This window comes from Psammomys obesus, unplaced genomic scaffold (assembly GCF_907164565.1).
Source record: "Psammomys obesus unplaced genomic scaffold, mPsaObe1.curated_primary_1811, whole genome shotgun sequence".
Classification (NCBI taxonomy): domain Eukaryota; kingdom Metazoa; phylum Chordata; class Mammalia; order Rodentia; family Muridae; genus Psammomys; species Psammomys obesus.
In genome coordinates this window covers 15,328,075-15,354,088 of record NW_026585895.1, presented here as the reverse complement: position 1 = coordinate 15,354,088, position 26,014 = coordinate 15,328,075, and the positions used below count along the sequence as shown (strand labels likewise).

Sequence of the window (26,014 nt, the reverse complement as noted above, 5' to 3'; positions counted from 1 at the left end):
CCGCTTCTGGGCAGGGAGTCCTTGGATATATAAGAAAGCAGGCTTAAGAAACCTCAGTAACCGATCCAGTACTCAGTGTTCTTCCACCAGCAAGAGAGAAAAAGAGAGAGTTCTATCCAATCTTATCAACATGGAAATGGTTGCAGATCCACCAAATATGCTCCCCAGTGTCACTGAAAAGGCAGGGAATGCGGCTGTTGAGAAAGACTATTTCTGGCCACACAACCCACTGAGAATAATTAAATAGTTTAAGTAATTAGAACAATGTCATATATCCTGTACATGTCTTTAAATAATCTCCTTTTCCAGATCACTTCATGTTTTATGAATATGTCTCACCTAGGCCCTGCTCATGCTTCGTTCACTAGTGTTCTGGGATAATTAATTAGTGCTTAACATACAAATGCATGTTGTTCAAGTGCACTGAAGAATAATTTCTCTGCTTTTTAACCAAGCCCGGTATTTTTCAAAGCTTATATCTCTATTATACTTCCTTTCAACTGTAGTATGTAAAAGTATTTTACAGATGTTTGATCCTTTGAAGGTGGTGTTTCAGCCTTTGATTGAAAAAAAAGTAAATAGATGAGTATTTCCTGGTAGAGATTATCATCAAAGATTCGAGTATGAATTCCTTTCCACTCTTATATTTGCCGGTGTGCTAGCCCAATACACACCCATATAATTTACTCCTCCCTTCCTATACCCTTCCTTCCCTCCACACCTCTCCCCCTCCCTCCTTCCTTTTCTTTCTTCCCTCTTCTTCTCCTTCTCCTTCTGTCCTATGCACCACTGTGAAAATGTTTTGTACATACATCTACTTTTCTTTGGTCTATCATTAAAAACAACATTTTATTTTTCCTAATGGACTGTGACAGAAAGTAATAAAATTGTAGTAGCTGTGACATGGGCTTGATTCGGAATTTAATATGTTCTCCAAAAAAAAAAAAAAAAAAAAAAACTACTGGAGATGATTCACAAATACTTCAGAGAATAAACACAAATGAAATTTCTGTATCATCCTGTCACCAGGGTTACCTGTGAGGAATGGAGTTAACTGCTCTTCTTCCTCTTGTTGAGGATTTGGGATTAACTTTTCCTGTTTGTTCTATGTAATTATCTGTCTTGAAATTTAAGCATTTGCTTCTCTGTATTGGTGAAGTCGTAGAGAAAAAAAAAGATGCTCAGGGATTGGGTGAGCCTACCCAAAAGCTCTTGGAGGAAAATGTTGAAGTCATAGGGACAGTGAGAATCGAGGAAATGGCTTCTAGTATGAGAGAAGCCAGTCTGTAACCTGCATGTCCTGGCTTGATGTTTGATATTCAGGAGGGTTAGGGTTAAAAACATACAGCCCATTGGATAAGTCAGGGAGATGTTTACTGTTTTTCTTTAGCTGACGTGGTCCCACATCCCTTTACCGTCAGGTAGACGCTGCATGTGCACTGTGTTTCATGTGTATAGAAAAGAGCACCCTATGACACAGTAACTTCTTGAAAAAAAATTCATTTGGTTTGATTTGTTGTGGGTACTTGCCACGGGCCGTTTAAATAGTAAATGGCTTCATACTTTCCAGTGAGTTAAACTCTCAACTCACCTTTTATTCCTCTAATCCTTAGATTTTGGGATTTACCCTGGCTAGGGTCAGCACGCTATCACACTGACCTTCATGGGAAAGAAATGCGGTCCATGCTTGAGATGTACATGTATTTGACTGGCAGGTTGTTACAAAGATGGTGCAGGCAGAATCCCAGATGAGTTAAAACACAGTGTGAGAGAGGTTGTGGAAATAGAGAAAATAAGGAGGGCTGAGGAGAAATCCAGTGAGGAAGAGCAGAAGCCAAGCATGGGAGAGTGAAGTTCGGCTTTTAAAAGTTAGGTCTGCCTTTTTACCCCCCACCCCCTATGGGCACATATGTCTTTTCACATCTTCTGCTAAGCACAGTGAGGGTAACCAGCAAGCGGGAAACTTGGTCGGAGAAACAAGTTCTTGGCTCGGCTGTGGTCCCCATCCACTAGTTTGGAGCTTCAGCTGTTGCTCTGGGATTACCGAGAAGGCCCGGAATTTATTAGGAAAAAAACGCAAGGCATTCCTAGCGTATCCTCGAAAGGTTCATGTGGGAAGAACTGGAAGTTCAAGGCCCTGAAGAGCAGTCAGGTTTTGCATATATATTATGCAATAGTCACAACTCCTTCTTCCGCTTTGTCCTGAGAGAGCCTAGTGTGACAGGCATGACACTGCACTTTCTGGGTGCAGCTCTCCTGGCTCAGGCTTGCAACACGTAGCGTCCTTGTTTTCCAGTTTGGGTGGGTTTCTTCACTTTTACGAGAAATGGGTTCCAGTTGAACAGCTCATATTACTCTCCCTTCCTAGTCTACTGTTGCTTAATCTTGCGGAGTTTTGTTAAAGAAGCCAGAGCTAAGGTCCACTCAGTAGTGTTTTCTGTATTTATTGGTTGTTGTTCTCGGGGCAACCACTGAATTAGCTTAGTAACGCTCTCACATGATATTCAAATTAATGGCAAAGTCGCCACTGAAGTTCTATGGGAACTTAGGTCTTGAGTGGTTAGTCCAAAACATCTTGAAGGTGTAAATACTTTTCTTTCTGTGTAGTTTTGCTAGACTTGTCGCCATCCCTTCAGGGCCCTGGGCACTCCACACCCCACTCAGAGCCAAACATCAGCATGGGAAATAAGGCTCCTCCTTCCCAGTCTTCCTGGCACAGGCATTCAGTTAGGCTCATGCTTTCAAACACTTCAGCTCTTAGCTTCTCCGGGATGGCATGCTGTTTAGCATCCTTCATTGCTTCCTGTGTTCGGGGAGTGGGGGAGTCTTGGGGGTGACCCGCAAAGCAGAAATTGTGAAACTGAAAGGGACTGGGGTTCAGTACACATTGATTATGGAAACAAAATGGTTGACTGTGTTGTGATCAAAAGCACCCCGCCCCCATGAGGTTTCACATGCATAGTGAGCGCACCAGTATAATAGCGTGACTGTAAGTGTTCAGAGGAAGACTGTAAATTATGACATGTATTTATGCGTCTTGGTTGTACAGGTCTGTTTCCACCCCGTACTCCTCTTTTCTTTTTCTTATGGTGTAGCGAATCATGTAATTGATCTGTGGAGTCTCAATGGAACTGCTGAGTTTCCTTAGAATTTAAATATTCTAGTTTTGTTTTTTGTTTATTTTGTTTGGGAGAGAATCTCCACATAGTCTTAGCTGTACTAGAACTCACTATGTAGACCAGGGTGGACTCGGACTTAGAGAGATCTGCCTGCCTCCTGAGTACTTGGTGTTAAAGGTGTGTGCATTACACCCAGCCAAGGAGTTTAAATGTTCTTAAAGAGTTTCTCTCTTTAAAGTGACTGCTGGTGGCCTCAAGTAAGGTCTGCTTTGTAGTATACCCATGTGAATGTCACCATGAAATTCTGCAAGAATCTAATTAAAATAACCTGGTCATATATAATTGATGCTACTAAGAGCAGTTATAAAAAGTGTAAGTTCTGACTTATTTTCTTCTCTTTCTTTTTTAAACCCTTAGATTTATAGCCAAACCATGTGCCATAGCCCTCAACATCCAGGCCAATGGACCACAAATTGCCCAGCCAAATGCCATCCTGGAAAAGGTCTTCACTGCCATAACAAAGGTAGGAGTGCCATCCTGGGAACTGGTTTTTCTCTACCACCACTCTTTTTTTTTTAATTTTTAAAATTTCAGTTTATTTACTTTATATCCCAAGGGTGCCTCCTCCCTCCTCTCCTCCCAGTCCTCCCCTTCCTCTCCTTCATTTGTCTCCTCTTTCTCCCCAGAAAAGGGGAGTCCCCTACTTCCCCTGGTATCAACCCTCCCTAGCACATCAAGTCACATCAGGACTGAGCATATCCTCATCCCCTGAGGCCAGGCAAGGCAGCCCTGCCAGGGAGAAGTGACCCAAAAGCAGGCAATGGAGTCCATGTTAGAAACAGCCTCCTCCGATCCATTGGCGAGGTGCCCATATGAAGACCAAGCCGCCCATCGGCCACATATGCCACCAACCCTCTTAAACTGCAGTCTTCCCATCCCTTCTCTCCTGGGTTTTGACAATCAATTTTGCTTCCTGTTGGACAGTGGGTCCTAAGAGAGAATGTAGGTGTTCTAATTGTACACAAACTGTAAACAGTAGATAAAGGATGTTTGTGGCTGCTTGGTTGACTCTAGCTGATTTTGCAAGCTCATTTGTAGAGAGGTCTTGATTAGATAGAGGTTGGCCCAATCCAGTGTCTTTTTCAGTCTCAGGTGACATGAAGCATACGATAAGAGCTGGATGGGAGTGGCCAGGCAGAGATTACAGTATGGTGTGTACACATGTGTGAAACTCGACCTGGCTGCATATAGTCAGTGCCATACATGTGTTCCAGGGGTGGTGATAGACCAACATGAATGAGAATGAAAAGCTGTATTTGAAGAAGACTCGCTGTGTGAAAGAATGAAGAAACTAAGTCAGCAGAGTTAGACTAGAAGAGGTAGGCCCTTAGTGGAGAACAAACGAAGAGATAAAACATTCACTGTGAAGAGAATTAAACTTAAGTCTAAGCAAAGAATAGGAAGAAGGGAACAGAGAGGAAGGGGGGAGGCAAGTGATTGATACATATTTAAACACAAGAGGAGGAAGAGAAACATCAGAGACCCTCACACTGAAGCCAACCCAGAGCCCACACACCTTCTTCTCACTCCTGAAGTCCCTACTTTATCTCCATTTACCATGGGCTGGATAAGAAAGCATGAAATGGGGGGGGGGGGCGGTGGATGTAACATTCTGTATGTCCTTCTATCAAATGGTTCCTTTGAGAACCAAGCAGGTTTGGAATGTGTGATTGGACAGTGAGGTTTCGTTTTGGTGTCTGTGGGGCTACCATTAGTTCTCTTAGTGTCATGGCTTGCAGCTGTTAGTTGAGATACCAGACACTTGTTTTATCTTGTTGCCCTCATTTCTGCCAAAAGACTACAGCAGTTTTCTCTGGCCTCATAAAAAATTATACATGCATACATATATATATATATATATATATATATATATATATATTTTTTTTTTTTTTGCTAGAAAAATATAAAGAAAGATTAGCTATTTTTTTAACCTCTCTGTAAGGAGTAGGAGAAGAATGAATGGCATTTTAGGAAAAGCTCTTTTTGTAGTTTGAGAGGTGATGTTGGATTGCCAGCTTCAATTTCGTGGGACACATACCCTGTGGTCTTAGAGGAAATAAATATTAAGAAAAATATTCTCACATTCCCATGTAGTTTACCTTATTAAAGTGAAATATCACTCCTATTAGGTTCTTTATTTGTTTTTTTCTTACAACACTAAAGATTAAATCCAGGCCATTACAAATGCTGGGCAAGAGACACGTTCCCAGTTCTGTCAAGAGGCATTTTATGTATTCTGTCATGTCTGTAGACATGGGGGATAGTGATAGAACAAGCACATAGCCTCAGAAATGCCTGGGGATACTAGGTGACTAAGTACATACATAGCTCACTGGGTGTCATATTCCCCTTTCCTCTAGCTGGAAACAACACTGTGCCTTGGCACCGGGGGCAAAGTTCAGACAGGCCTCTCTCCTATCTACAGGTGCGTTGCCCCAACACATGATGCATAAGGTGGCCTCCAAGGGCATTGCAGCCTCTGCTGCGAGATTGCAAGTAGGCAAGAGGCTCCCCTAGCTGAGTCACCCATAATGCTCAGAGGTGGCCGCCCTGCCCCATACAAGAAGCCTCAGAGAGATCTTACTCTTCCCCTTGCTTGTTCCTGTGCCTCTTCTGGGGATCCAAAAGCAGTAGTTGTAAGCAGAAAGGGGATGGGGGTGGGGAGTGAGAGGATCCGGGGGAGGAGGGGGCAGGAGATGGGAAAGGGGCAATAGTTGCCTATTCGGGAGCAAAAGCTCTGTATGAGCCCAGGGTCTGCACGTGTGCCTTTGCCCCATTAGATGTCATTTGCAAGAACACATTGAATTTAAAAAGTGGAGTAGACTTTTAAGACATAAGCCGTAGAGCGTAAAGCTCCCTTCTGAATGTGGGGTCTGCCCTGTGTGACTGTACCCGTCATCTTGTCTGAGCGGGTTGCTCTGACCTCTGACATCAGCAGATGAATTAAGTCATGACATTTGTCATCAGTTTCTTCTCTGGTGGTAACATCTTTTTGTCTCTCCTTCCGTGCCTTGCAGGGAAATCTGTCATATTTAAAATACTACAGAGAACCCACCTCCCACCTTACAGAGAAATCAATCACATTCTAAACACTATAGAGGACCTACCACCATTAAGAAATAATTAGGACCGTTGGTTTTTGCCCGAGTCAGATCTGAGTGTGTAAGTTGAAACAATATCTCTTTCTTACTAAAGTTTGGCCTTCAGCAAGTTGTTTATTTTATTTATTTATTTACTTACTTACTTATTAACCTCTGGAGGCCTTAGAAATCTTTGAAGAACATGCTCACAGGCTTTCATGGGGATTGAATAAAATAACACACACACACATACACACACACACACACACACACACACACACACACACACACACACCGTTTAGTAAATTATACAGCATCTGTTTCAGCCAGTGTTTTCACATTTCAATGAGTTGCTCATCTGAGAGGTTAACGTACATGCTTCTGCATTGTATTTTCAGGGCTTCTGATTCCATAGGTTGCGAATAGAGGCAAAGGACCTACAGTTATTGATTGCTGAGCCCATTTAAACACACCAAATGAGTCTTTCTCCCTAATGACTATTTTTGTAGTGCCTATATTTTGACTGATTTTATCATGTTATCTGAGTATATTTTTAATTTGGGAGGGTTTTCAAGTTATAGCTATGACACAGACTACTTCACTTTCCCCAACCAAATCGGTTCTGTAGCTATGAGGTTAAAAATATGTAGCAATTATGGAACAATGTTTCCTGGTGTTGAATTACCTTTTCCCAGGGAGACACAAAAAAATGTGTATTGATCTCAGATGGACACTAATGCCTGAAAAAAGTACTGTTTCACCAGAGTGCAACTTGATGAGACCAGTGATTTTATTGGACTTCCTACAGAGAGCATAGGAGAAAAGATTCTCAAAGAGTCTGTGATCCATCAGTAGCTGCATCACCAGAGTCCCGCCAGGCCATGATGACAGCTGCATAAAAACTGCATGATGGAGTCCCAATTTCAGCTACCCTTTTACTTCTTATATACTCTAGTACCTCCCAAGATGCCTTCAGATCAAAAGGGAACAACGGCTATCTTATGGGAGGGTGTCCTGATCCTCCTCTCCTCTAGTCACAGATTAGAGGCAGGGGCTAGAAAAGTGGCTCTGTGGACGGGTGTTCCCTCCTCTTCTAGAGGACCAGAGTTCATTCAGTCCATGTCAGGTGGCTCATAAACACCTAGAGTTCCAGATCTAGGGGACGTGGTAATCATCTGCTCTCTGTGGGCATCTGCAGGCACTTGTTCATGTACCTGCAAACACATGTGTGGATTCTCTGTTTATCTCTGTCCATTAGTTTGTCTGTCCTCTCACACACAAACTGTTGTGTAAAAACTGTACATTTTCTTCTTCCTTCCTTCCTTTCTTTCTTTCTTTCTTTCTTTCTTTCTTTCTTTCTTTCTTTCTTTCTTTCGTTTTTTGAGACAGGGTTTCTCTGTGTAACAGACCTGATTGTCCTACACTCACTTTGTAGACCAAAGGCTGTCCTGGAGCTTACAGAGATCCACCTGCCTCTGCCTCCCAAGTGCTGGGATTAAGGGCATGCACCACTGTGCCCAGTCTCATTTTCTTCTTTCTTAAGGAGACCGTTGTCATTAATTTTAGCTAACCAGAAGATTATACAAGATTACTGGGAAAGTTTGTGAGTTTTGAATATATTTAAACTGTAAAACTAAGAGAGGAAGAAATGTGAGGGATGGTGTCAGAACAGAATGTTAACATTGTGTGTTCTTATGGTATAAAAAGTATAGCTAACTTGAACTGAGAATGAGAAGACAGTAGGAAATTCACTGATTGGAGAAGAATTGCTTAATAGTTGGGAGGCAGCTGATCAGCTAATGCCGGCAAATCAAGTAGCAGTAGAAGGATATTTAACAGGACAAAAGCAAACTATAAGGTAGATAATATTGTTGACAAGTGTTGGGTGGGAAGAGCAGGAAATAATGGTAATTTCGCATGTTGCTTCTATGGGCTTGAGCTAGGAGATAAGAGAAAAGTCATTTAAGTTAGAGAGGAAGGAGCAAAACTTTTTACTTAAATATTCATTTATTCAAAAAGCATTTGTAAGTCTTTTTACAATGTAGGTACCAGCAAAAAATATATTAAAAGTTTTCTATGTTTATGGAACTTGTATTCTGGTGATAGACTATTATGTTTTCTTTTTTATGTATATATACCTTTAGAATTAAGACAGTTGAGTGAAAAACTACCACACAAAACAAAAAAGGTGCAGTGCAAAATTGCCAGAAATGAATATATATATATATGTTAAATATATATAAATGTTAAAACAGTTAAAAGACTATAAAAAAGGATATTGTTTTTTGTAACAAAACCCAAGAAGAGTATCATCACTAGGAATACACATTACAACCTTTTGTAAGAATTACCTGAAGAAAAACACTTGAGTTCTCTTGGAGGGTATCGATTGCAAGTCGAATGAAGACGTTAATTAACCGTGTGTTAACTTAACATTTGGTATGATCTAGTTATCACACATACCAAGAAGCTTATTTGTCTCTGTCTCAATTTTAGCTATAAACAACCTCATTCGAGTCCTATAAATTCTTGTCACGTAGAAATATCAATACCCCTGAGTAAAATTTAGCACATTATTCTGGAAATGTGGATGACAGACCAGTGGGAAGTCAGGGCAAGGTTTTCAATGGGGAAAAGGTGAGGTGTGGTGTGGGGACATGGGGAGACATTTAGAATGTTGAAGTTCTGCTTCCCGCAGATTGCCAGAATATATTCAAAATGCACCAAGGATTTGAATCCATCAAAACCCTGAAAATATTAAAGGGTATTTCTAACCACAATTTCTAGTAATAATTACAGAAAGGATTGATATATTCAAATATATTTTTAGCATATATATAGCTGCATAGGGTTTTGTTTTGTTTTATTTTTTTAAGCAATGAATACTGTAAGCCAATTTTAAAACAAACGATATACTGGCCAAAAAAAGAAAAAAAGAAACCCTTTACAATGGAGAAGAATGTGTAATCACTCTAATAAATGGAAAAAAATTCCTACAAATATGATAACAAGTCAAAGGGGGATGAAGCTAGGCAGTAGACATGAGTTGACTCTTCACCTGAAAGCAAAGTTGGAATGGTTTTAAACATATGAACAAGATATTTCTCTCATGACAGGGAAAATCAAAGCTAGTGAGAATCTACTTTTTATGTGTCACAGTGGAAAAGATGAAGATACTCTGCTGTGTTGAGGAGGCTTTGGGATATGACTGCTCTGTCCTTTGAAAGGGTAAACTAATAAAATTGGTAAATTTTGAGTATAAAAAATTGCAAGAGCACAGAGCCCTTGGACCTACAGTTTTTGGTCAATGGATCCCACTATTTACTATGACACACCAAGCTTATTGTAGCACACTTACAAGTTTGGACGGTACCAAAGTGTCCATTAGCAGAATAAACTAGAGAGTGCGAGTTTATTCTCACGCTTCGCAACGGAAGAGGCAGTGTAGACACGTTATGAAGGGGGAAACCCCACGTTCAGAGCGAAGTCCACAGTCTACAGTAATTTGTGTGACGGGGGGGGGTATAAGAATGTGTGTCGAGCTTTGTTTATGCGAAATAACCCTGGCAGAAAATGGTTTAATGGCTGCAGTTCCCTGTCAAAGGAAGAAGGGCACTGAGGTGAGAGGGTTAGTGTTGGATGCTGGAACTTTAGCTTCACCAGTTTTAATTCGTGAACCTTGGTGTGTTTTCTCCTCCTACTAGTAAAAAAGGTTTTCTCTTGTCACCGAGGTCCCACCTCCTTCCTGAGTTGGTCTTGCCTGTTTATGGTTGTTGCTGGAAACAGTGTCATTTCCTTCAATGGTGTAGCCAGCAGGGGACAAGTTAGGATCGAGGAATTCAGAGGGAAAGTGAGGACGACAGTAGCGGGTAGTGGGTGATTATAATCACCACACATTATATATATTGTATGAGACTGTCAAAATAGTGATAAAGATTTTCATTTCGACAGGACGGCAGTATAACCATTATATTTTATAGGCAGTGACTCCCCCTTCCTCTCTCAAATTTTCAATTAAGAAACTCATAAAGGAGATTGTAGATTCTCTCATTACTGTTGAAGAGAACTCAGGCCCATGCGCAGCTGAACACTGGCAAATTGCGTTTATAGGCACAAGACCAGAACACTTTGTAACTGGATGCCATTTACTGTGCGTTTGGGTATGTGTCTGTCTCAGTTGGCTCAGGCCTCCATGACAGACTGCTGTAGACAAGCAACAGACATTTACCATTCACAGTTCTGAAGTCTGGAAGTGTGAGATCTGGGTGGCCATAGCGTTCAATTTTTGGGTTTTGGGAGGGGAAGGACAGAGAGAGCAAAGGAAGAGGGGAGGAGGTTGGGAGGGGGAGAGGAGGCAGTGTCAGCTGCAGCAGCAGCAATCAGACGCACAAGGAGGGCTATGCTTCTGCGACATAGTCTCTTCCCAAAGCCTTCACCTCCTCCCCCCAGTGAGACCTTAACAGGTGAACTGTGGGAGACACAGACCCCTTGAGCCGCTGAGATACTTTGGGGTCCTATGTGTGTACACTCTGTAACAGCCTGGTCAGAGTGTCTTCTCCCTCCTCCCTCTTTGGGTATTCCTCTGATCATCAGTGCTAAAGCCAACAATGGGTCAAGGATTGGAACTCTCTTGGCTGGTTTACTTGTATTGTAGGTTCCCCTCTTGTGATGTTCTTTAACATGTTGAAGAGAGGGGAGAGAGAAAAAAGAAGACAGCTAACAGGTATTCAGCTTAACATATATTTTCACAGTCTACACCAAAGATTTCCTGTAGGTTGATAAATCACCCTTGCTTATACTATTAGAGACCAAAGCTTAGAGTGGCTAGTGGGGTGAGGAACTGGGGCTGTGCCTATTGTCTGAAGGCCACTTTGTCCTCGAAAGTTTCCTTAAGTAATCTGTGGTGTTAGTGAGACTAGATGTGTGGTATGGTGCAAGGGGATGATGAAGGAAGAAAAGGAGAGTATCTGACAGAAGGGGAAGGGAAATGAGAAAGGAAATGTATGTGATACTAGAAATGACACGGTAGCAGATGTATTTTTGGGATTTTTCTGTGCTTTTTATTTTCTGTCTTTTCAAAATTATCTGTTTATAAGATATATAAATATACTATTTACCCTGAGAAGGAGAATTATTTGATTGATGTCTCTAAATTCTTCCCTTGAAGGCTGATGGCGCTAACTCAGCCAGCTGGCTGGTTCATGCTCTCTTGGTTGCTGGTTGCCTCACAAGGAGTATTTGCTGATAAGAGGAAAAACAAAATGCAAGCATCGGGGCGAGAGTTTTATTTTTCTGTCTTGTTTCATAGTGAGTAATTTAGGTATTATCTTTGTTCATGCCTCATATAGATGAACTAGATTCTCAGTCACAAATATTGAAATTCCAGAAGTAGAAAAACAAAGGGAAAATCCAACCATATATAAGGTAAAACTTGTAAATGTTGTAAATGAAAATGGGTAAAAACCTTTTTTTCTGGTGCCTTGTTTCATAGCATCCTGATGAGAAGAGATTAGAAGGGCTCTCCAAGCAGCTGGACTGGGATGTTCGGAGCATTCAACGCTGGTTTCGACAAAGACGCAACCAGGAGAAACCCAGCACCCTAACCAGGTTCTGTGAGAGCATGTAAGTTCATGTCATTGTCGTCGTCGTCTTCTTCTTCTTCTTCTTCTTCTTCTTCTTCTTCTTCTTCTTCTTCTTCTTCTTCTTCATCATCTTCTTCTTCTTCCTTCTCCTTCTCTTTTTTTTTTTTTAAGGAAAAACCTGTCTCAGTCTTCATGCCAACCCAGATGTGGAAAACAGCAAATGTTGGCAGACTCCAGCATCCTTATAAAGTGTGACACCTGGTAGGAGGATGGATCAGGAAAATCTGAGGGAATAGTAGTTTGTAAAGATTTGGGATTTCACTGTGGAACCAGAAAAATAAACATCACTTCCTAATGCAGTTCCTTCAAGGAAATAGATCTGAAGGCCTGTCATGGTGTTTTCAACCAGTCATGTTTGAAATACAGCATTGAAAGGCATTACTTCCACATTTTGACTTTAATAGATAGAATGTTATCAAGACATATTTTTCCACTAATAAAAACTAAAATTTTAGGATAATGCTAACCAAGGGATAATTACAAACTCCTAGAGATTTAAGAAATGGCTATATTCTATTCCTAATATGCATTTTGATGAGGCATTGCTTAATAGGGGGGATATACTGAAAGTTTGCAAAATTTGAATTTCCTGGCATATAGACGGTATGCTAATAAAGCTGATAAAAATAATAGAAAGCAAGGGCTGGGAAGAGGGCTCCACGGGTAAACTGAGTTCAGATACCCAGCACTTGTGTTAAAGCTGGGCGGGGCAGCAAGGGTGCCTTGCATCTGCAATCCTAGCATGCAGGAGGCAGATCCTGGAGCCCATTGGCCAACTAGCCTAGATGGATGAGTTCCAAGTTGATTGAAAAAAAGAAGTGAAAAGTGATTGAGAAAGTCATCTTCCACCCATCCACTTCTAGCCTCCGCATGCATGCACGCACAAGTACACAACGTGTACAAACACTTTGACACACATGAACGCGTGCGAGGGTGCACACAAATGATAGAAGATGCACCATGACGTGCTTAGGAAAACCGGAGGAAGATGTAGACACTGTGTACATACCCAGCTAAGATGATGCAGGCCCTATGTGCCATTCATCTTATGAATGTGGCCATTGCTGTGTGTCCAGCCCTTTCTTTGGGAGCTTTGGCCTGGCACCTGATTATTTCAGCAGCAGTGCCTTTGAAAACAGCCTTTAGTCACAGTGCTTTCTATTTTGAATCCGAGTTGCATTTGCATTTTCAGGTTTGTCTTTCATTAGCCAAAAAAGCATTTCAACATTGCATCATTAAGACTGAGAGAGTGAATGAGATGCAGAATCATACCATAAGTTCCTGCAGCTGGGTAGATATGAAGAGAATAAATGGGATCATCAGGAAGATAGGATATTTATAAAAATCTGGGGGGAAAAAAACAGCTAAGTAGATACAATCTGTGAAATGCTTCTCATATGTAAACTAAGTAGCAGTTCCTGGCAGGATTTCTGTATCCAGGCTCTGATCAGCATCTGGAATTGCTTCCTGACTTGGTCTTGCCCCAGCTCCAAAGGGCCCAGCCTCTCTCACAGATGGTTGAGTCTGAGCAGGAGTGAGACTGAACTGCAGACTTGGGCTCTAAGTCACATGCTCTCTCTTCTGGTCCAACTCACTTCTTCAGTAGCAAGGTGTGGCCTCTTCTGTAACTGATCATATGGTATTTTTTTTTCCTTTTAGACACAAATGTGTTCAGGCAACAGTAACCAGGGGATCTCATTAAGAGGTAGATAGGCAGGGGATAAGTCAGCTATGTGTGGATAAGCAGTTGAGATTCTACATCTTTAATAGGTTCAGAGCTGCTGTTGATGCTGTGGGTCAGGCACCACTTCTTAAGTAGCAATCCCTGCTAACCTACAGGTAACAAGCCAGTTCACTGGGCCGCACAAGTACTTGGAAATGTTTCTAAATGACTGCTAGAGGTGTGACAACATACAGGCACAACAGAGTGGGGGCCGACATGGAAACTGTATGTTATAATCCATAACCACAAGAAGCTCATTGTACCTGTGTCAGACAGATAAGACCCGAGTATGTATGTAATAGGTCCATGGTCCACATGAAATAGTAGTCAGATATGTGTTAAAAGATTGCCATGGACAGCCAGAAATTGAAGACCCAAACAGAAAGATCAGCGCTTGGAGGCATGTGGGACTTTCTGGGATGACCATGGGGTCATTGCTACTACTTGATCCATGTGTGTGACCCAGTGCTGATAAAATCTCATGAGACACTGCTCTTGGCTTCTAGGTTGGCAAGTGTCTCTGTATTTCCAGGGACTGTTTGTGTGTCCTGCCTGTGGATTTGGATGCATTTATCTCCAGATTAGTCTCCAGATTCTTTATTTCCTCACTTTACCTTATTCTCTCCAGAAATCATTTTCTCTCAATAGTTTTTTTCTAAGCCATATGTGTCTAGTGAGATATTTCTACCAAGGAATCATTCTGCTCTATGTTGCATCTTTTGTAGAAAGAATCTCTTGTGTCTATATGAAAGCATCATCTGTCAAAAAACAAAACAAAACAAAACAAAAACCCAAAAGCATATGGCCTATATGAAAGGGTAGACTAGAAGTTGGGACATTTGGTAGGCAGAAAGAATTCTGGGATAGGGCCAAGCTTCAGAGATTTGCCCAGCAAGATGTGAGGATAACAAACTCATGGTACCTGAGCAGAGGTAACCAGCCACATGGCAGAATGTAAGTTAGAATAAATGGGATCTAAGTTATGAGCTAATCAGAGAAGAACCTAACAGTATTTCCTAGGTATTTTTAAATATATTTTGAGTCTCATGAGTCATTTTCTGGGAGCTTAGGGATGAGAGGAAAATCACTGCAACAATCTTGTGTTACTACTATGATCCCAAAACAATATTTTAAAATATTCCATCCCCACAGCCTGTTGCTTTAAAACTTTGATGATTTTTCTATAACTGAAAGTTCAACATTGGGCTTCAAATCCTAATAACCAGAGTCTCGCCTTAGCCTGTTGGAAATCAGTTCAAATGACCTCTTTCTTTTATAGAACTGGGATTCCACTGCCCATGCCTTATTCACATGCTTAATGCAGTACTCTTCCGCCTAGAATACCTGCTACTTCTGGTTGGCCTGTGTCCCCTCCCAATTCCTCAAATCCTAGCACAGGCCAAAGTATGGTCTGACTTGTGGGTCTGGACTGAGCACAACTTCTTTCAAATCCTCAGAGCCGTTACTGCAATTATTGATGTTTAAAGTTGGAATATGCTCTGTGTGATGACTTAACTGTTCTCAGTCTCTTAGCTGTGCCATAAGTGCCTTCCAAAGAGCACAAGGACCACACACATTCTCCTTAGCCTTTCCCATAACACAAAGACTCTAGCAAATATTTGTTAATTGATGATGGGTTGAAATGGCATTGTTCTGGAAGGAGTCACTGATCTCAGTTACCACATGGCCCCACAGCTGAAGAATGCCTGCTTCATACTAGCCTAGTGTAAAAAATTTTAAGATCTGACTGAGAAACCAGATCGAAATTTCAAAGACAGAAACTCTCTAAGAGCCAGATATATGAAATACAAGCCTATACATCCAATAGTCAGGAAGCTGGTGTGAGAGGATTCTTTAAGCCTGGGCAATATAGTGAGATCCCCATCTCCAAAAAAGTCAAAGGAAAGGATGACATTTGAAGGAGAACATGGAGAGAATACTATGAGGGATTAAAATAGAATTACATCAGTTACATGTGCCCATGATTTTTTTTTTTTTACCTGTAAAAAGAAAATGATATAGAGGAATAGCTATCAACCACGGAAGATGTACTGGTTTTCTTTTTTGTTTGTTTGTTTGTGTGTTTTTGACAACACAAACTAGAGTCACCTGGGAAGAGAAACTCTCGAGGAATTACTTCAATCAGACTGGCCTCTGGGCATGTCTGTAGGACATTCTGTTTGATTAATGGTTGATTGTGGGAGGGTCCAGTCCAATGTGGGCAGTGCCTCCCCTGGTCAGGTAGTCCTGCGTTGTGTATGAAGGCAGGCTAAGCCATGCATGGAGACCAAACCACTAAGTAGCATTCCTTCACTGTCTCTGGGCTGGCTAGTTTTATGTCAACTTGACACAAGATAGTCATCTGAGAAGAAAGAATCTCGATTGAGAAAATGCCTCCTAAGATCTGGCTGTAGGGAAGGCTATAGGGTATTTTCTTAATTAGTGATTGATGGGGGAGAGCTCAGCTCATCATAGGTGGTGCTATCCCTGGGCTCTATAAGAAAGCAGTCTAAGCAAGCAATGAGAAGCAAGCCAGTAAGAAGTACTCTTCCATGGTCTTTGCACCAGCTCCTGACTCTAGATTCCTACCAAGCTGTGTATGGAATTTAAGCCAAATAAATCCTTTCTTACCCAAGTTGCTTTGGTCATGGTGTTTCATCACTGCAACAGCAACCCTAACTAAGACAGTCTCTGATTTAGTTCCTGCCTCCAAGTTCTTGCCTTGACTTTCCTCAGCAATGAATTCTGATTGGCAACAGTAAGAGAAATAAACTCTTTCGTGTACAAGTCACTTTTGGTCAGTATTTTAGGTCAGTGCAGGAGAGCAAACTAAAACAGATTGGTATTGTGAACATGGGGTATTGCTGTAGTAGACTTGACTGTGTTGTTGGGAGTAAGCTTAATGGGCTATACTGTTGGAGTTTGGAAGACAATGCTAAGAGAAATATGGATGATACAGAGCTAGCTTGTTAAGTTTCAGAGGAAAGTCCAAGAGCCAGTCCCTCAAAGACTCTATCATGCTGCCTGTGTGATATGCTTAATAGTTAAGAGTCTACTTTCTGGTCAGCTGGGACTAAAGAATCCACTATGATTAACAAGAGACCAACACCACTGAAAGTGAAACCTTTGCTTTGGTGGAACATTGAATGCTGTTTAACTGGGATTGAGAAATCATCCATGATTAATAAGAGACCAACATCACTGAGGTTAAATCTGAGAAGTATTTGCTCAGTGTCATCACACAGAAGCTGTGGTCCAATGTGGAGACAAAGCTGCATCCCCGTTTGGTATTTGGAACTTGGTAATATGCAAGTGTCTCCCCCATGATACTGGTTTTGAAGGAGTGAAACAGTCAAAGAGAGTAGCTGAAGGTGGTATCATGCAGGGTTGGAAACTCTGTGGAGAGTCCAGGAGGCCTTTGGTGAAGGGACAGCTTCAGTTGCTGTGGAGATCTGGGGTTTGAAGAGTAATAGAGAAAGACTAAAGCAGGCTTAGTAACCACCAGGAGATCGCTGATGAGGGTATAACCTTGCCAGCAGTGTAGACGAGCATTTTAGAGATTCTGATAAGATGATTGCCAAGGATAATAATTATGTGGAATGAGCCAGCCTGAGCCTACAGGACAAGCTATGTGGGCTACAGATGGCAAATCTAGAGAAATGGAGGTATCCAAGCCCTTTAGACCCCAGAAGATCATGAGTGACTCCAAAATGTCTTAACCTTTTATACTTTTTGACTTGGGTTTTGTTTTGATCTGATTATAATTGTGCCCTGTCTCTTCCCTTTTAGAAATAGAAAGCATGTAACTTATTTTACAGGAGCCTCCACAGTTCAGCAGCTGGATACGTTTAAGAGAACTTAGACTTTTAAACTGTTGAAAAATTTAGACTATCTGATTTTTAAAAGGTGGCTTGTGTTTTATATTGTGATATTAACACAAGATATCGGGGATAAACAACAAAGGAGAGGTTATGGCTTAATAGGGTTAGGGTTTGTGTGCTGAGTTGACAAAGGGTCCGTTGTGCTGGTTAGTTTTTTCAACATGGCACAAACTAGAGTCACCTAGGGAGAGGGGACATCAGTTGAGGCGTTGCATCCATCAGGTTGTCTTGTGGACAGGTATATGGGCATCTTATTGGTTGATGGTTGATTTGGAAGGATCCAGTCTGCTAAGGGCAACACCACTCCTGGCTTACATGAGGAAGCAGGCTGAGCAATCCATGGAAAGCATCAGTAAGCAGAGCTCCTCTGTGGCCTCGACATCCCTTCCTGTCTCTCAGTTCCTGCCTAGGCTCCCCTCCACGGTAGACTGGAAAGAGTAAGCCAAATAAACCCTTTCCTACTATTGCTGCTTTCAGTCCATATTTTGTGTCAGCAACAGAAAGCAAACGAGATAAAAAATAGTTTATCATCACCTAGTGAGCTTTCCAAATGGAGGTGCAGGTCTTTCCCCAGGGTGTTTGGACATGCTTATTTTAGAAGATGTGTCCCAAAGGCAATAACATTCTCGCTCACCTCCCTTCCCCGGTCTGTCTCCTGGTTAAAGGAAACAATGACTGCCATTCAGAACAACTAACAGCACATTGGAAACCCAGAGCACATAAGTTTGCCGATTGAAGATTGTCTGTGTGTGTGTTAATCTGTAGTTTTTCTGTTATGTAAGCTTTTCTTTAAGAAAATATGGGATCGGGAGGGGAGGAGGGAGGGGCTTATGGGGGGATACAAAATGAATAAAGTGTAATTAATAAAAAATTAAAAAAAAAGAAAATACGGACTCCCCTCAGGACATAATTGTGTTTTGTTTTTCATCAGTATGAAATAGCATTGCTGTGGCTGCTGAAAAATGCTTGCACATAGGGCCGATGAGTTGTAAGCTTGTCCAGTGTCTGGATCACCTACTTAATGCCCATAGACTGACTGGAATTTGTCCAGTGGGAAATGCACGGAAATGCTGGTCTTACTTTTCCTCCCTCTCATGTGAAGCAGGCACTTACAGCTGGGTCAGGTTGAGTGACTATTTCTCCCCAAAGCATTTAAGTCCTTATTGGCAACTGAAAGAGGTTTTGTGTGTATGTGTGTGTGTGGCTTTTGTTGTTTTTTTCTTTTTGCAAATGAAAAAAGAATATCTAAAAGATGTCATGTGAGACATTTTAGAAGAACCTGCTCAGGATGGAAGCTGATGCAGGTTATGATGGAGGGAAACTCTGCCACCATTTTCTGACAATCTTAAGAGAATTATGAGAATTATATGCTTCAACCATAGGACAAGAGAGTGTAAGTGATAATCTGCAGTGAAACAGGAAGAGGAAGGGGTAAGATGTTAGTATGAATAGCCTCCTTGACCTTTGCGCCCCACCTGTCTTCGGCCTTCCTTAATGTCATGAAGTACATTTATTAGTATGTGCCACCCAGTAAATATGCTATATGGCTTTCATTTAAGCAGTCTGTAATTGATTGGAAGAACCCACTTGCTGTGTGATAACTTTAAAATGTAGGCTGAAAAAAATCACGCATCAAAGATCAGTAACAATTTTTTTATTCAAATTGAACTTTTTCCCCATGGCATTGAAGAACAGAACTTTAGGTTTTAGAAAATGATTGCCTGCCATTCCCTTTAGGGATTCTGTCTCAGAATTAATAAGCCCCAAATGCAGCCCTTTCTGGATGCCACTCTGTAGAGGCACAGTCCTGAGTTGTAACCTTGTTTCTGCCAAGAAGCCCTGTGGCTTTCCTGATGTGTGATTTCACTGGGTTTGGAGAACTTACCAATGCTAATGAGGGCTTAATATCAGTTGCCTTCATGCCTTCAATTTGGTCACTGTGAGTAAAACTGCTATTTTATTCAGACAAATAAAATACCCGATAACTGGTATGGAGGACCAGAGTGCCCACCACTCTCTTAAATTCTTTGAGACATGCGGGCACATTGTATGGTAAATACCTTTGCCAAATTTTTACAAGCATGTATTTGTTTGTACACGAACACCTTAACAAAATATATGTAAACTATTTCCATATCTTCCTTATTCTGGGAAGCAACAAATTTTACCAGGGTTAAAACTCGGAATTACTTTTTCATCATGTCATGAAAAGACTGTCTTTTACAATTTTTTTCTTAAAAAAAAAATAAAACTGGCAATTCTTTTCTTTTGGTACACGGTCTTGTGAAGTTCAGGCTGGCCTTGAATAATAACTGCAGTTACTTCTGTTTATCATGGATGTTGGTGGTGTAATGTCTAAATGTGTGTATATGTATAGAACCTAGAGGATACTTACTCATCCAGTGAAGACAGGCTCCCTTCATTGGCCGGAGCTAGGTTCACTGGGTAGGTTGGACTGGGTCTGCCTGTCTCTGCTTCCCCGGTGTTGGAGTTATAATCATGTGCCACCATGCTCTGCTTTTATATGTGGACGCTAGAAATGCAAGCTCAGGATCTCAAGCATTTCGCCAGCTGAGCTGTCTAGCCAGCCCACTCAATGCGGGGTTTTTTTGTTTTGTTTTTGGTTTGAGTGTTGTTGTGGTTTTGGTTTTAGAGAGGGAATAAGGAATTGTTATGGTCTGTAACAATGTATCTTCTTTCTTTCAGTATTGGGATCAGCAGTGTTTGGATACTGATCCTGAGTCTGAACAAAATCTGATCATATAGTTGGAATCTCTGTTCTTGAAAAGCACGGAATTGGACTGGATTGTTCCTTTGGTGGTAATGGGAGTAACTGTCCATGGATATGGGTTTCTCAGTACCATCATCCAAAGCACATAAATACCTAATTACTTTTCAATGCATGGTTTATTCTTTATTATTATTATTATTATTTTGGTTTTTTTTTTTTTTGAGACTGGGTTTCTCTGTGTAGCCTTAGCTGTCCTGGACTCGCTTTGTAGACCAGGCTGGCCTCAAACTCACAGAGATCTGATTGCCTCTGCCTCCCTGAGTGCTGGGATTATAGGCTTGAGCCACAATGCCTGGAATAAAAATACTATTTTTGAAAATATCATTACAAAATTTAAAATAATAAAAATATTTTATATACTTTACAACCTATAGGTTGTATTCAGGTTAGTTTTTGTTGAAGGCAGAAGTTGTTAAACTGTTATAAAAAGAGCTGGAAAGTAAATACTTTAGACCAGGATGGACTTTATTGTAATTACAACTCTGCCATTGTGGCTCAAAAGTAACTGAAGACAATACAAATGGGAATAGCTGGGCTCCAAGAAAACTTATTTTATTGAGATTGAAAATTGAATATATCATTTTCATATTATGAGCTATTAAGTTTTTTAAACCCTTTTAGTCATTAAGAAATGTAAAACTCTTCTAAGTCCTTTGACTGTGTTCAAACAGATAGCTTGCTGGATTCAGCCCAGTGACCCATTGCTTGTAACCTACGCTCTGCCTTGGGCCTGGAAAACTATACTGGTATTTCTTTTGGCATCCCAAGACAGATAATGTGTCCCTCAATGTCTGGCAGAGGTACTTCCCAGAGTTTCAATGCCATAAAGAACATCTGGAATTGGATGCTAGTTACCAGTATTCCTGGAACATGGTGTCTTGAGGGTACATAGCTGCACTGAGCCCATCCTGGCACCCCCTGAAGCTGTTACTGTCCTTGCTGTGGCGTCCTCCTCATGGTAGAAGATCCGAAGACCAAAGAAGTGCCCCTGTCGGCAGTGCACCCTTCTACTTAGACGCTGATTTTTAAGCCTTGCTCCTTCCTTCTATTCCAGACTGGGAGTCTGTAGCAAAGCAGACTCAGGCTTCCCATTTGGATTCAGCTCCTCATATTCCCCATGCCATATGTCTAGGTATCTCACTCATGGGTAGCAGCTAATTGCAAAAAAATAGACTTCTGTTAAAAATACCAAATAAGGCATACCTTGATCAGCTGGCCACATATTTAGTGTGTTTGTGCTCTGCTTGCATTTGGTCCATTGGCTTTACTGTAGATTCTAAATTTGTAACAGTCTTTTTGATACTAATTTTCAAATAATTGTATCTAGCATGGAGCTGGATGAAGACAAAGAAGAGAAATAATCAAATTTATTAAGACTAATATTCATAATGAATGTTTGCCTGCCAGTTTTTAAACTTATAAACCATTTCTCCTTTTGTTTTATCTATTTTAAAATATACTTATTTCTGATTTAGGATATCCCTAAGGTCAGTATTATCAGTTTTGGTTATGAAGCATTATAAAAGTATGTATAGTGTTCATTAAAGATTAGGAAATACTACTCAAAAGCCTATTGTCCAGAAATAAGTACTTATCATTTAATAAGTTCATAATGTGTCCACACAAACATACATATGGAAGCAGCGTTGTGGTGTGTATTTGGTAGATTGGTACCTACAGAAAAAAAGAAAAAAGGGGGAGCGGTGGGGTGTCCATAAGCTAGCTTATCAGTCTTCAGTTCTACCTTTGCACCTCCATGCTGTACTTGTGTTTCAAGAACCACAGTTGAGTTAGCATTTTTATAGAACCTGCCATGTCAGACAGCCTGAAGAAGGCTGTTGGAGCATCGTGTCCTTTATCTTCAGGATAAATCATCTACCTTTAAGTGAATCATCTACCTCTAAGTGATGGTGCAGTCAGTTGTGAGTTGATGTACCATATCCATCCCTACAAATGGCTACGCAGCGTAAAGTTGCATGGCCGAACAAAATAGCATAGGATGTAATAACATTTTATAAAGATATGCTGAAAAAGTAGATATACCCAATAAAAAGATCAGGCCAGTTTCTCACATGTTGACTGATGAAGAAATATTCAACTACTGTAATAACGATGACACTTTTTCTTAGAAAAGTCCTTGAGTTTGCTTTGTTGATGTTGGCATTTTGGTCTGCCTGAGCTGCCATAAGCAAATACCACAGACTGGGTAGGTGGAACAGAAATTATTTTGTCACTGTTCTGGAGGCCAAAAGTCTGAGGTCAGTTTGAGTTTGTTTCTCCCAGATCTTCTTCCCATGACCTCTACTTTGGAATTTCTCTCTCTTTTCAGAAGGACACCAGTCAAACCAAGCAGGGTCCTACCTTTATGGCCCCATTTAGCCTTAGCTATCTCCTTAAATGCTCTCTACAAAGGGACTCACACTGGGAGCTAGAGCTTTGACAGCAAACATAGGAGGTATACTGGTCAGACAATAACAGTGTAGGAAGAGTCACAGACTGAGCTACTGGGAGATGGAAGGTTATCTGAGATCAGGGGGCAAATTGCAACATCCAAGGGATATGATATACATTCATGTCTGTGTTTGTGGGTGTATGCTTGTGTGTATTCCTGAGCCACTCTGCTCTGCACAGGGCAAATCGCTGTATTTCGTGCAGAGGAAGTCATCTCTAAGTAAATACAAAATTCATGTTAATGCTCACTTTGGAAGGCATTGTATTCTCACAGGCCTCACAGACAAACTGATGGAATAAGTGATGGAGCCAGGCAGTCTTCTTTTAAATAAAACCCCATGGGATTTTGGGGAGAATAGCTTGGTATTTGTGAGCCTATTTATAAAATGTGTATATTAATTGTGGCTACCCCATATAGTTGTTGAGTTCATATATGTGTGTGTGTGTGTGTGTGTGTGTGTGTGTGTGTGTATGTCGAGAGAGGTGTACTGTACCTACTAAGAGTGTAGTGACGTGAATTACCTTTAATGTTACCTGTTGTCTGTCATTAGTAAAGTTGAGACAATGTGTGAGGTCGCTGCAGCCTGCCCTTAGCAGCCTCACTTAAAGGCGGTGGCTCTGGTGATGCTGTTTTGGGAAGAGAGATCCATGGAGATGCAGAGACAGCAGGCTTCCAATTTGCAAAGAAAGCTCTTGTACCCCATGGAACCCAAGGAGGCAGAATCCACATGAATCCTCAGAACTGTTGACGGGGGCATTACACGGGTAAGAGAAGAAAGATACAAAACCAACGTGAGAGCAGAGCCTCAGCACCGCAGGCTCACCGCTGTGCAAGGACACGACAGAAGTGGATGAGAAAAGGTGTCCTACTTCAGCAGGGAGCGACGCCTGCTGTGTGTGCAGGAGCCAGGGCTTTTGAAGGGCCACACGAGAAATGTCAGAACACGCAGCGAATCCCTTTGAACCACAGAGCTTTAAAATCTGCCCAAGTGATTCTGAGAGGACACAGTTTGCCTGTACCAGGAGGGAGGGAGGAACAAAGCCTGATGCCCAGTGGCTCTGGCCTGGGTAAAGCCTCCTCAGCTATGGCAAGACAGTCTGATCAGCCTTAGCCCCTGGAGACAGATGCTGGCTGATTATTGTGACTGTTATTAGGGGCTAAGGAAGCAACGTTCGTGAACGAATGAATGAGAGGGTAGGAGTCAGATGCAACTGATTCTTGTTCTTGCCCAAGTTGTGCTACCTTGGTGAGTGAATCCACTCTGCCAGGTGCCCCTGGTACGGAAGGGAAACAGTAAACTTTCAGTGAGAGGACGATGCTGGGATCACCTGAGATGGGGTGTGTACAACCCGTGCGTCTGCTCTGCTTTCCACCGGGCTCACGAAGCTGAGTAAGCAAAACGTTCTGCGATTCCGGGCCTCACAGGGGCAATGAATTGTGTTTGCTAGTGAAGTGGTCCAGCGTCTCAGCCAGGCTGCTATTACCTGGAGCACCTCTTCTCCAGCGCCTCACTGTTGCTCTAGTCTTGGTTATTCTGAATTTTATATCCTAATTTGCCATCAAGAAATCTGTTTTAAGCCAGACTTGGTGCTCCCCCCCCCGCCCACTTCTTAAATGTAGACTATCCTGCTTTTTAAGTTTTGTTTTATTTTATATGTATGGGTGTTTTGCCTACATGTACATCTGTTTTCTATGTATGTGCCTGTTGCTCAGGGAGGCCAGAAGAGGACACTGGATCTCCTAGAACTGGAGTCACAGAGGGCTGTGAGCTCCCAAGTGGATGCTGGGAATCAAACCTGGGTCCACTGGAAGAACAGCCAGTGCTCTGAACCACTGAGACATTTCTCCAATCCTGTGGTACTTACTTTTTAATCCCCATGTTTAGGATGCTGAGTCGGGAGGATGGATGGTGAATTTAAGGTCAGTCAGGCTACACGGTGAATTTGAAAAAAAAAAAAAAAAAAAGCCTGGGCTACATGGCAAGACCCTATCTCAAAACAACAGCAACAAAACCAAAACTCAAAACAAGAAGACTAGAGACACCTGGGTTTTGTGTTATGGGGAGGGATGTGCTGTCTGTGTCTCCTCAGCTTTGCCTTCCCTCCCTTCCCACACCCCATCCCAAGAACAGACATTATTTTTCAGTGTTTAGTTTCCTTCTGGCTGTTCATTGTCTTCTGATTAGCTTGTAGTGACCATGTGCCTGTGTAAAGGCCAGCCTAGAGTCCTAGAAGAACACTCAACCATTGCTGAAGTGTCCGATGTTCTTCAGAGTCGGCACAGGGAGCATTGCTCCTGAGGTTTGAGTACAGTCCCTAGTAACCGAGTAAGGACTGAATGTAGCAGTATGTAAGTAATGAGTGGGGGATGGGCATTTCGACTGAGGAATAAGGCACACAGCTAGTTCTCAAGTGGGAGGATTTGAGCAGATTCCAGATGATGATAGGGGAGACAGGTTAGATTATTCACGGGCCCCTCCAAATTTATGTTCCTCATAAGCTCTGTGGTAAGATGTTTAACTAAAAGAGAACCAGTTGAACCACTTTCATTTTAAACACAAAATGAATGGTTGGCACTCTCATGGTTTGAAAGCATTCAATATGTTAGGACAAGAATTATTTTAAAGTTGGCTGCTGTCGCTTATTGTGTATGGTATCTTAGCAAACGTTGTTTGACTGAAGGTTGTTTATTGCTCCTTGGGCTGAACTATGCAGGAGAATTAGGGCCGCTGTTCTGCAAATCTCAGCCTGAGGCTATTGGTGCAGGCTCGCACAGGCTTGCTTGCATCGTCATAGGCTGGTTATAGTTAACAGAAGTGACCTTAAAGGCCCAAGTCTCAGCCATACTGCCTAATTCATGAAGGTTCCGCGAGCTCCCTTATTTAGTCACAGGCATAATGAAATTACATGCATTTGGATTTTGTGTCATCTGGCGATTTCTTATAGATGTAGCAGGCACCTAATGTGTGTCTGCTTCTTATAACTTGAAAAGAGGAGAGAAAGGGATAGTCACCGAAGCTGGGTGAAGATGCTGTGATGAGATCTCTAAAGTTAAACAGCTCCCCTGTGGAAGATGTTAGAGACCCTCCTAGCCACAAAGAAACGGGGAAGGAAGTGGCCCAATGCCAGAAAGCTCCCTAGTGCCGTGGCTTGGATTCGTGTGCAGCTCTTCCTAAATAATTTCTACTGTAGAGTGTTAGGGAAATCTATAAAGAATTATCATCAGAGCAGGTAGAGAGAAAGGGTGCTGTGGGGCTTTATTTGCTC

General features: G+C 41.7%; 1 protein-coding gene across 2 annotated transcripts in view; it reads left to right on the top strand.

The window, feature by feature from the left end:
• The window catches only part of Cers6 (ceramide synthase 6), a 240,961-nt gene that overhangs the window by 62,801 nt on the left and 152,146 nt on the right, over nt 1-26,014 (top strand). For both annotated transcript variants that reach the window (XM_055600305.1, XM_055600304.1), the window contains exons 2-3: nt 3,537-3,642; nt 11,751-11,881. In XM_055600305.1, coding sequence (XP_055456280.1) covers nt 3,537-3,642; nt 11,751-11,881 — 237 coding nt within the window. The remainder of the gene's footprint in view (nt 1-3,536; nt 3,643-11,750; nt 11,882-26,014) is intronic.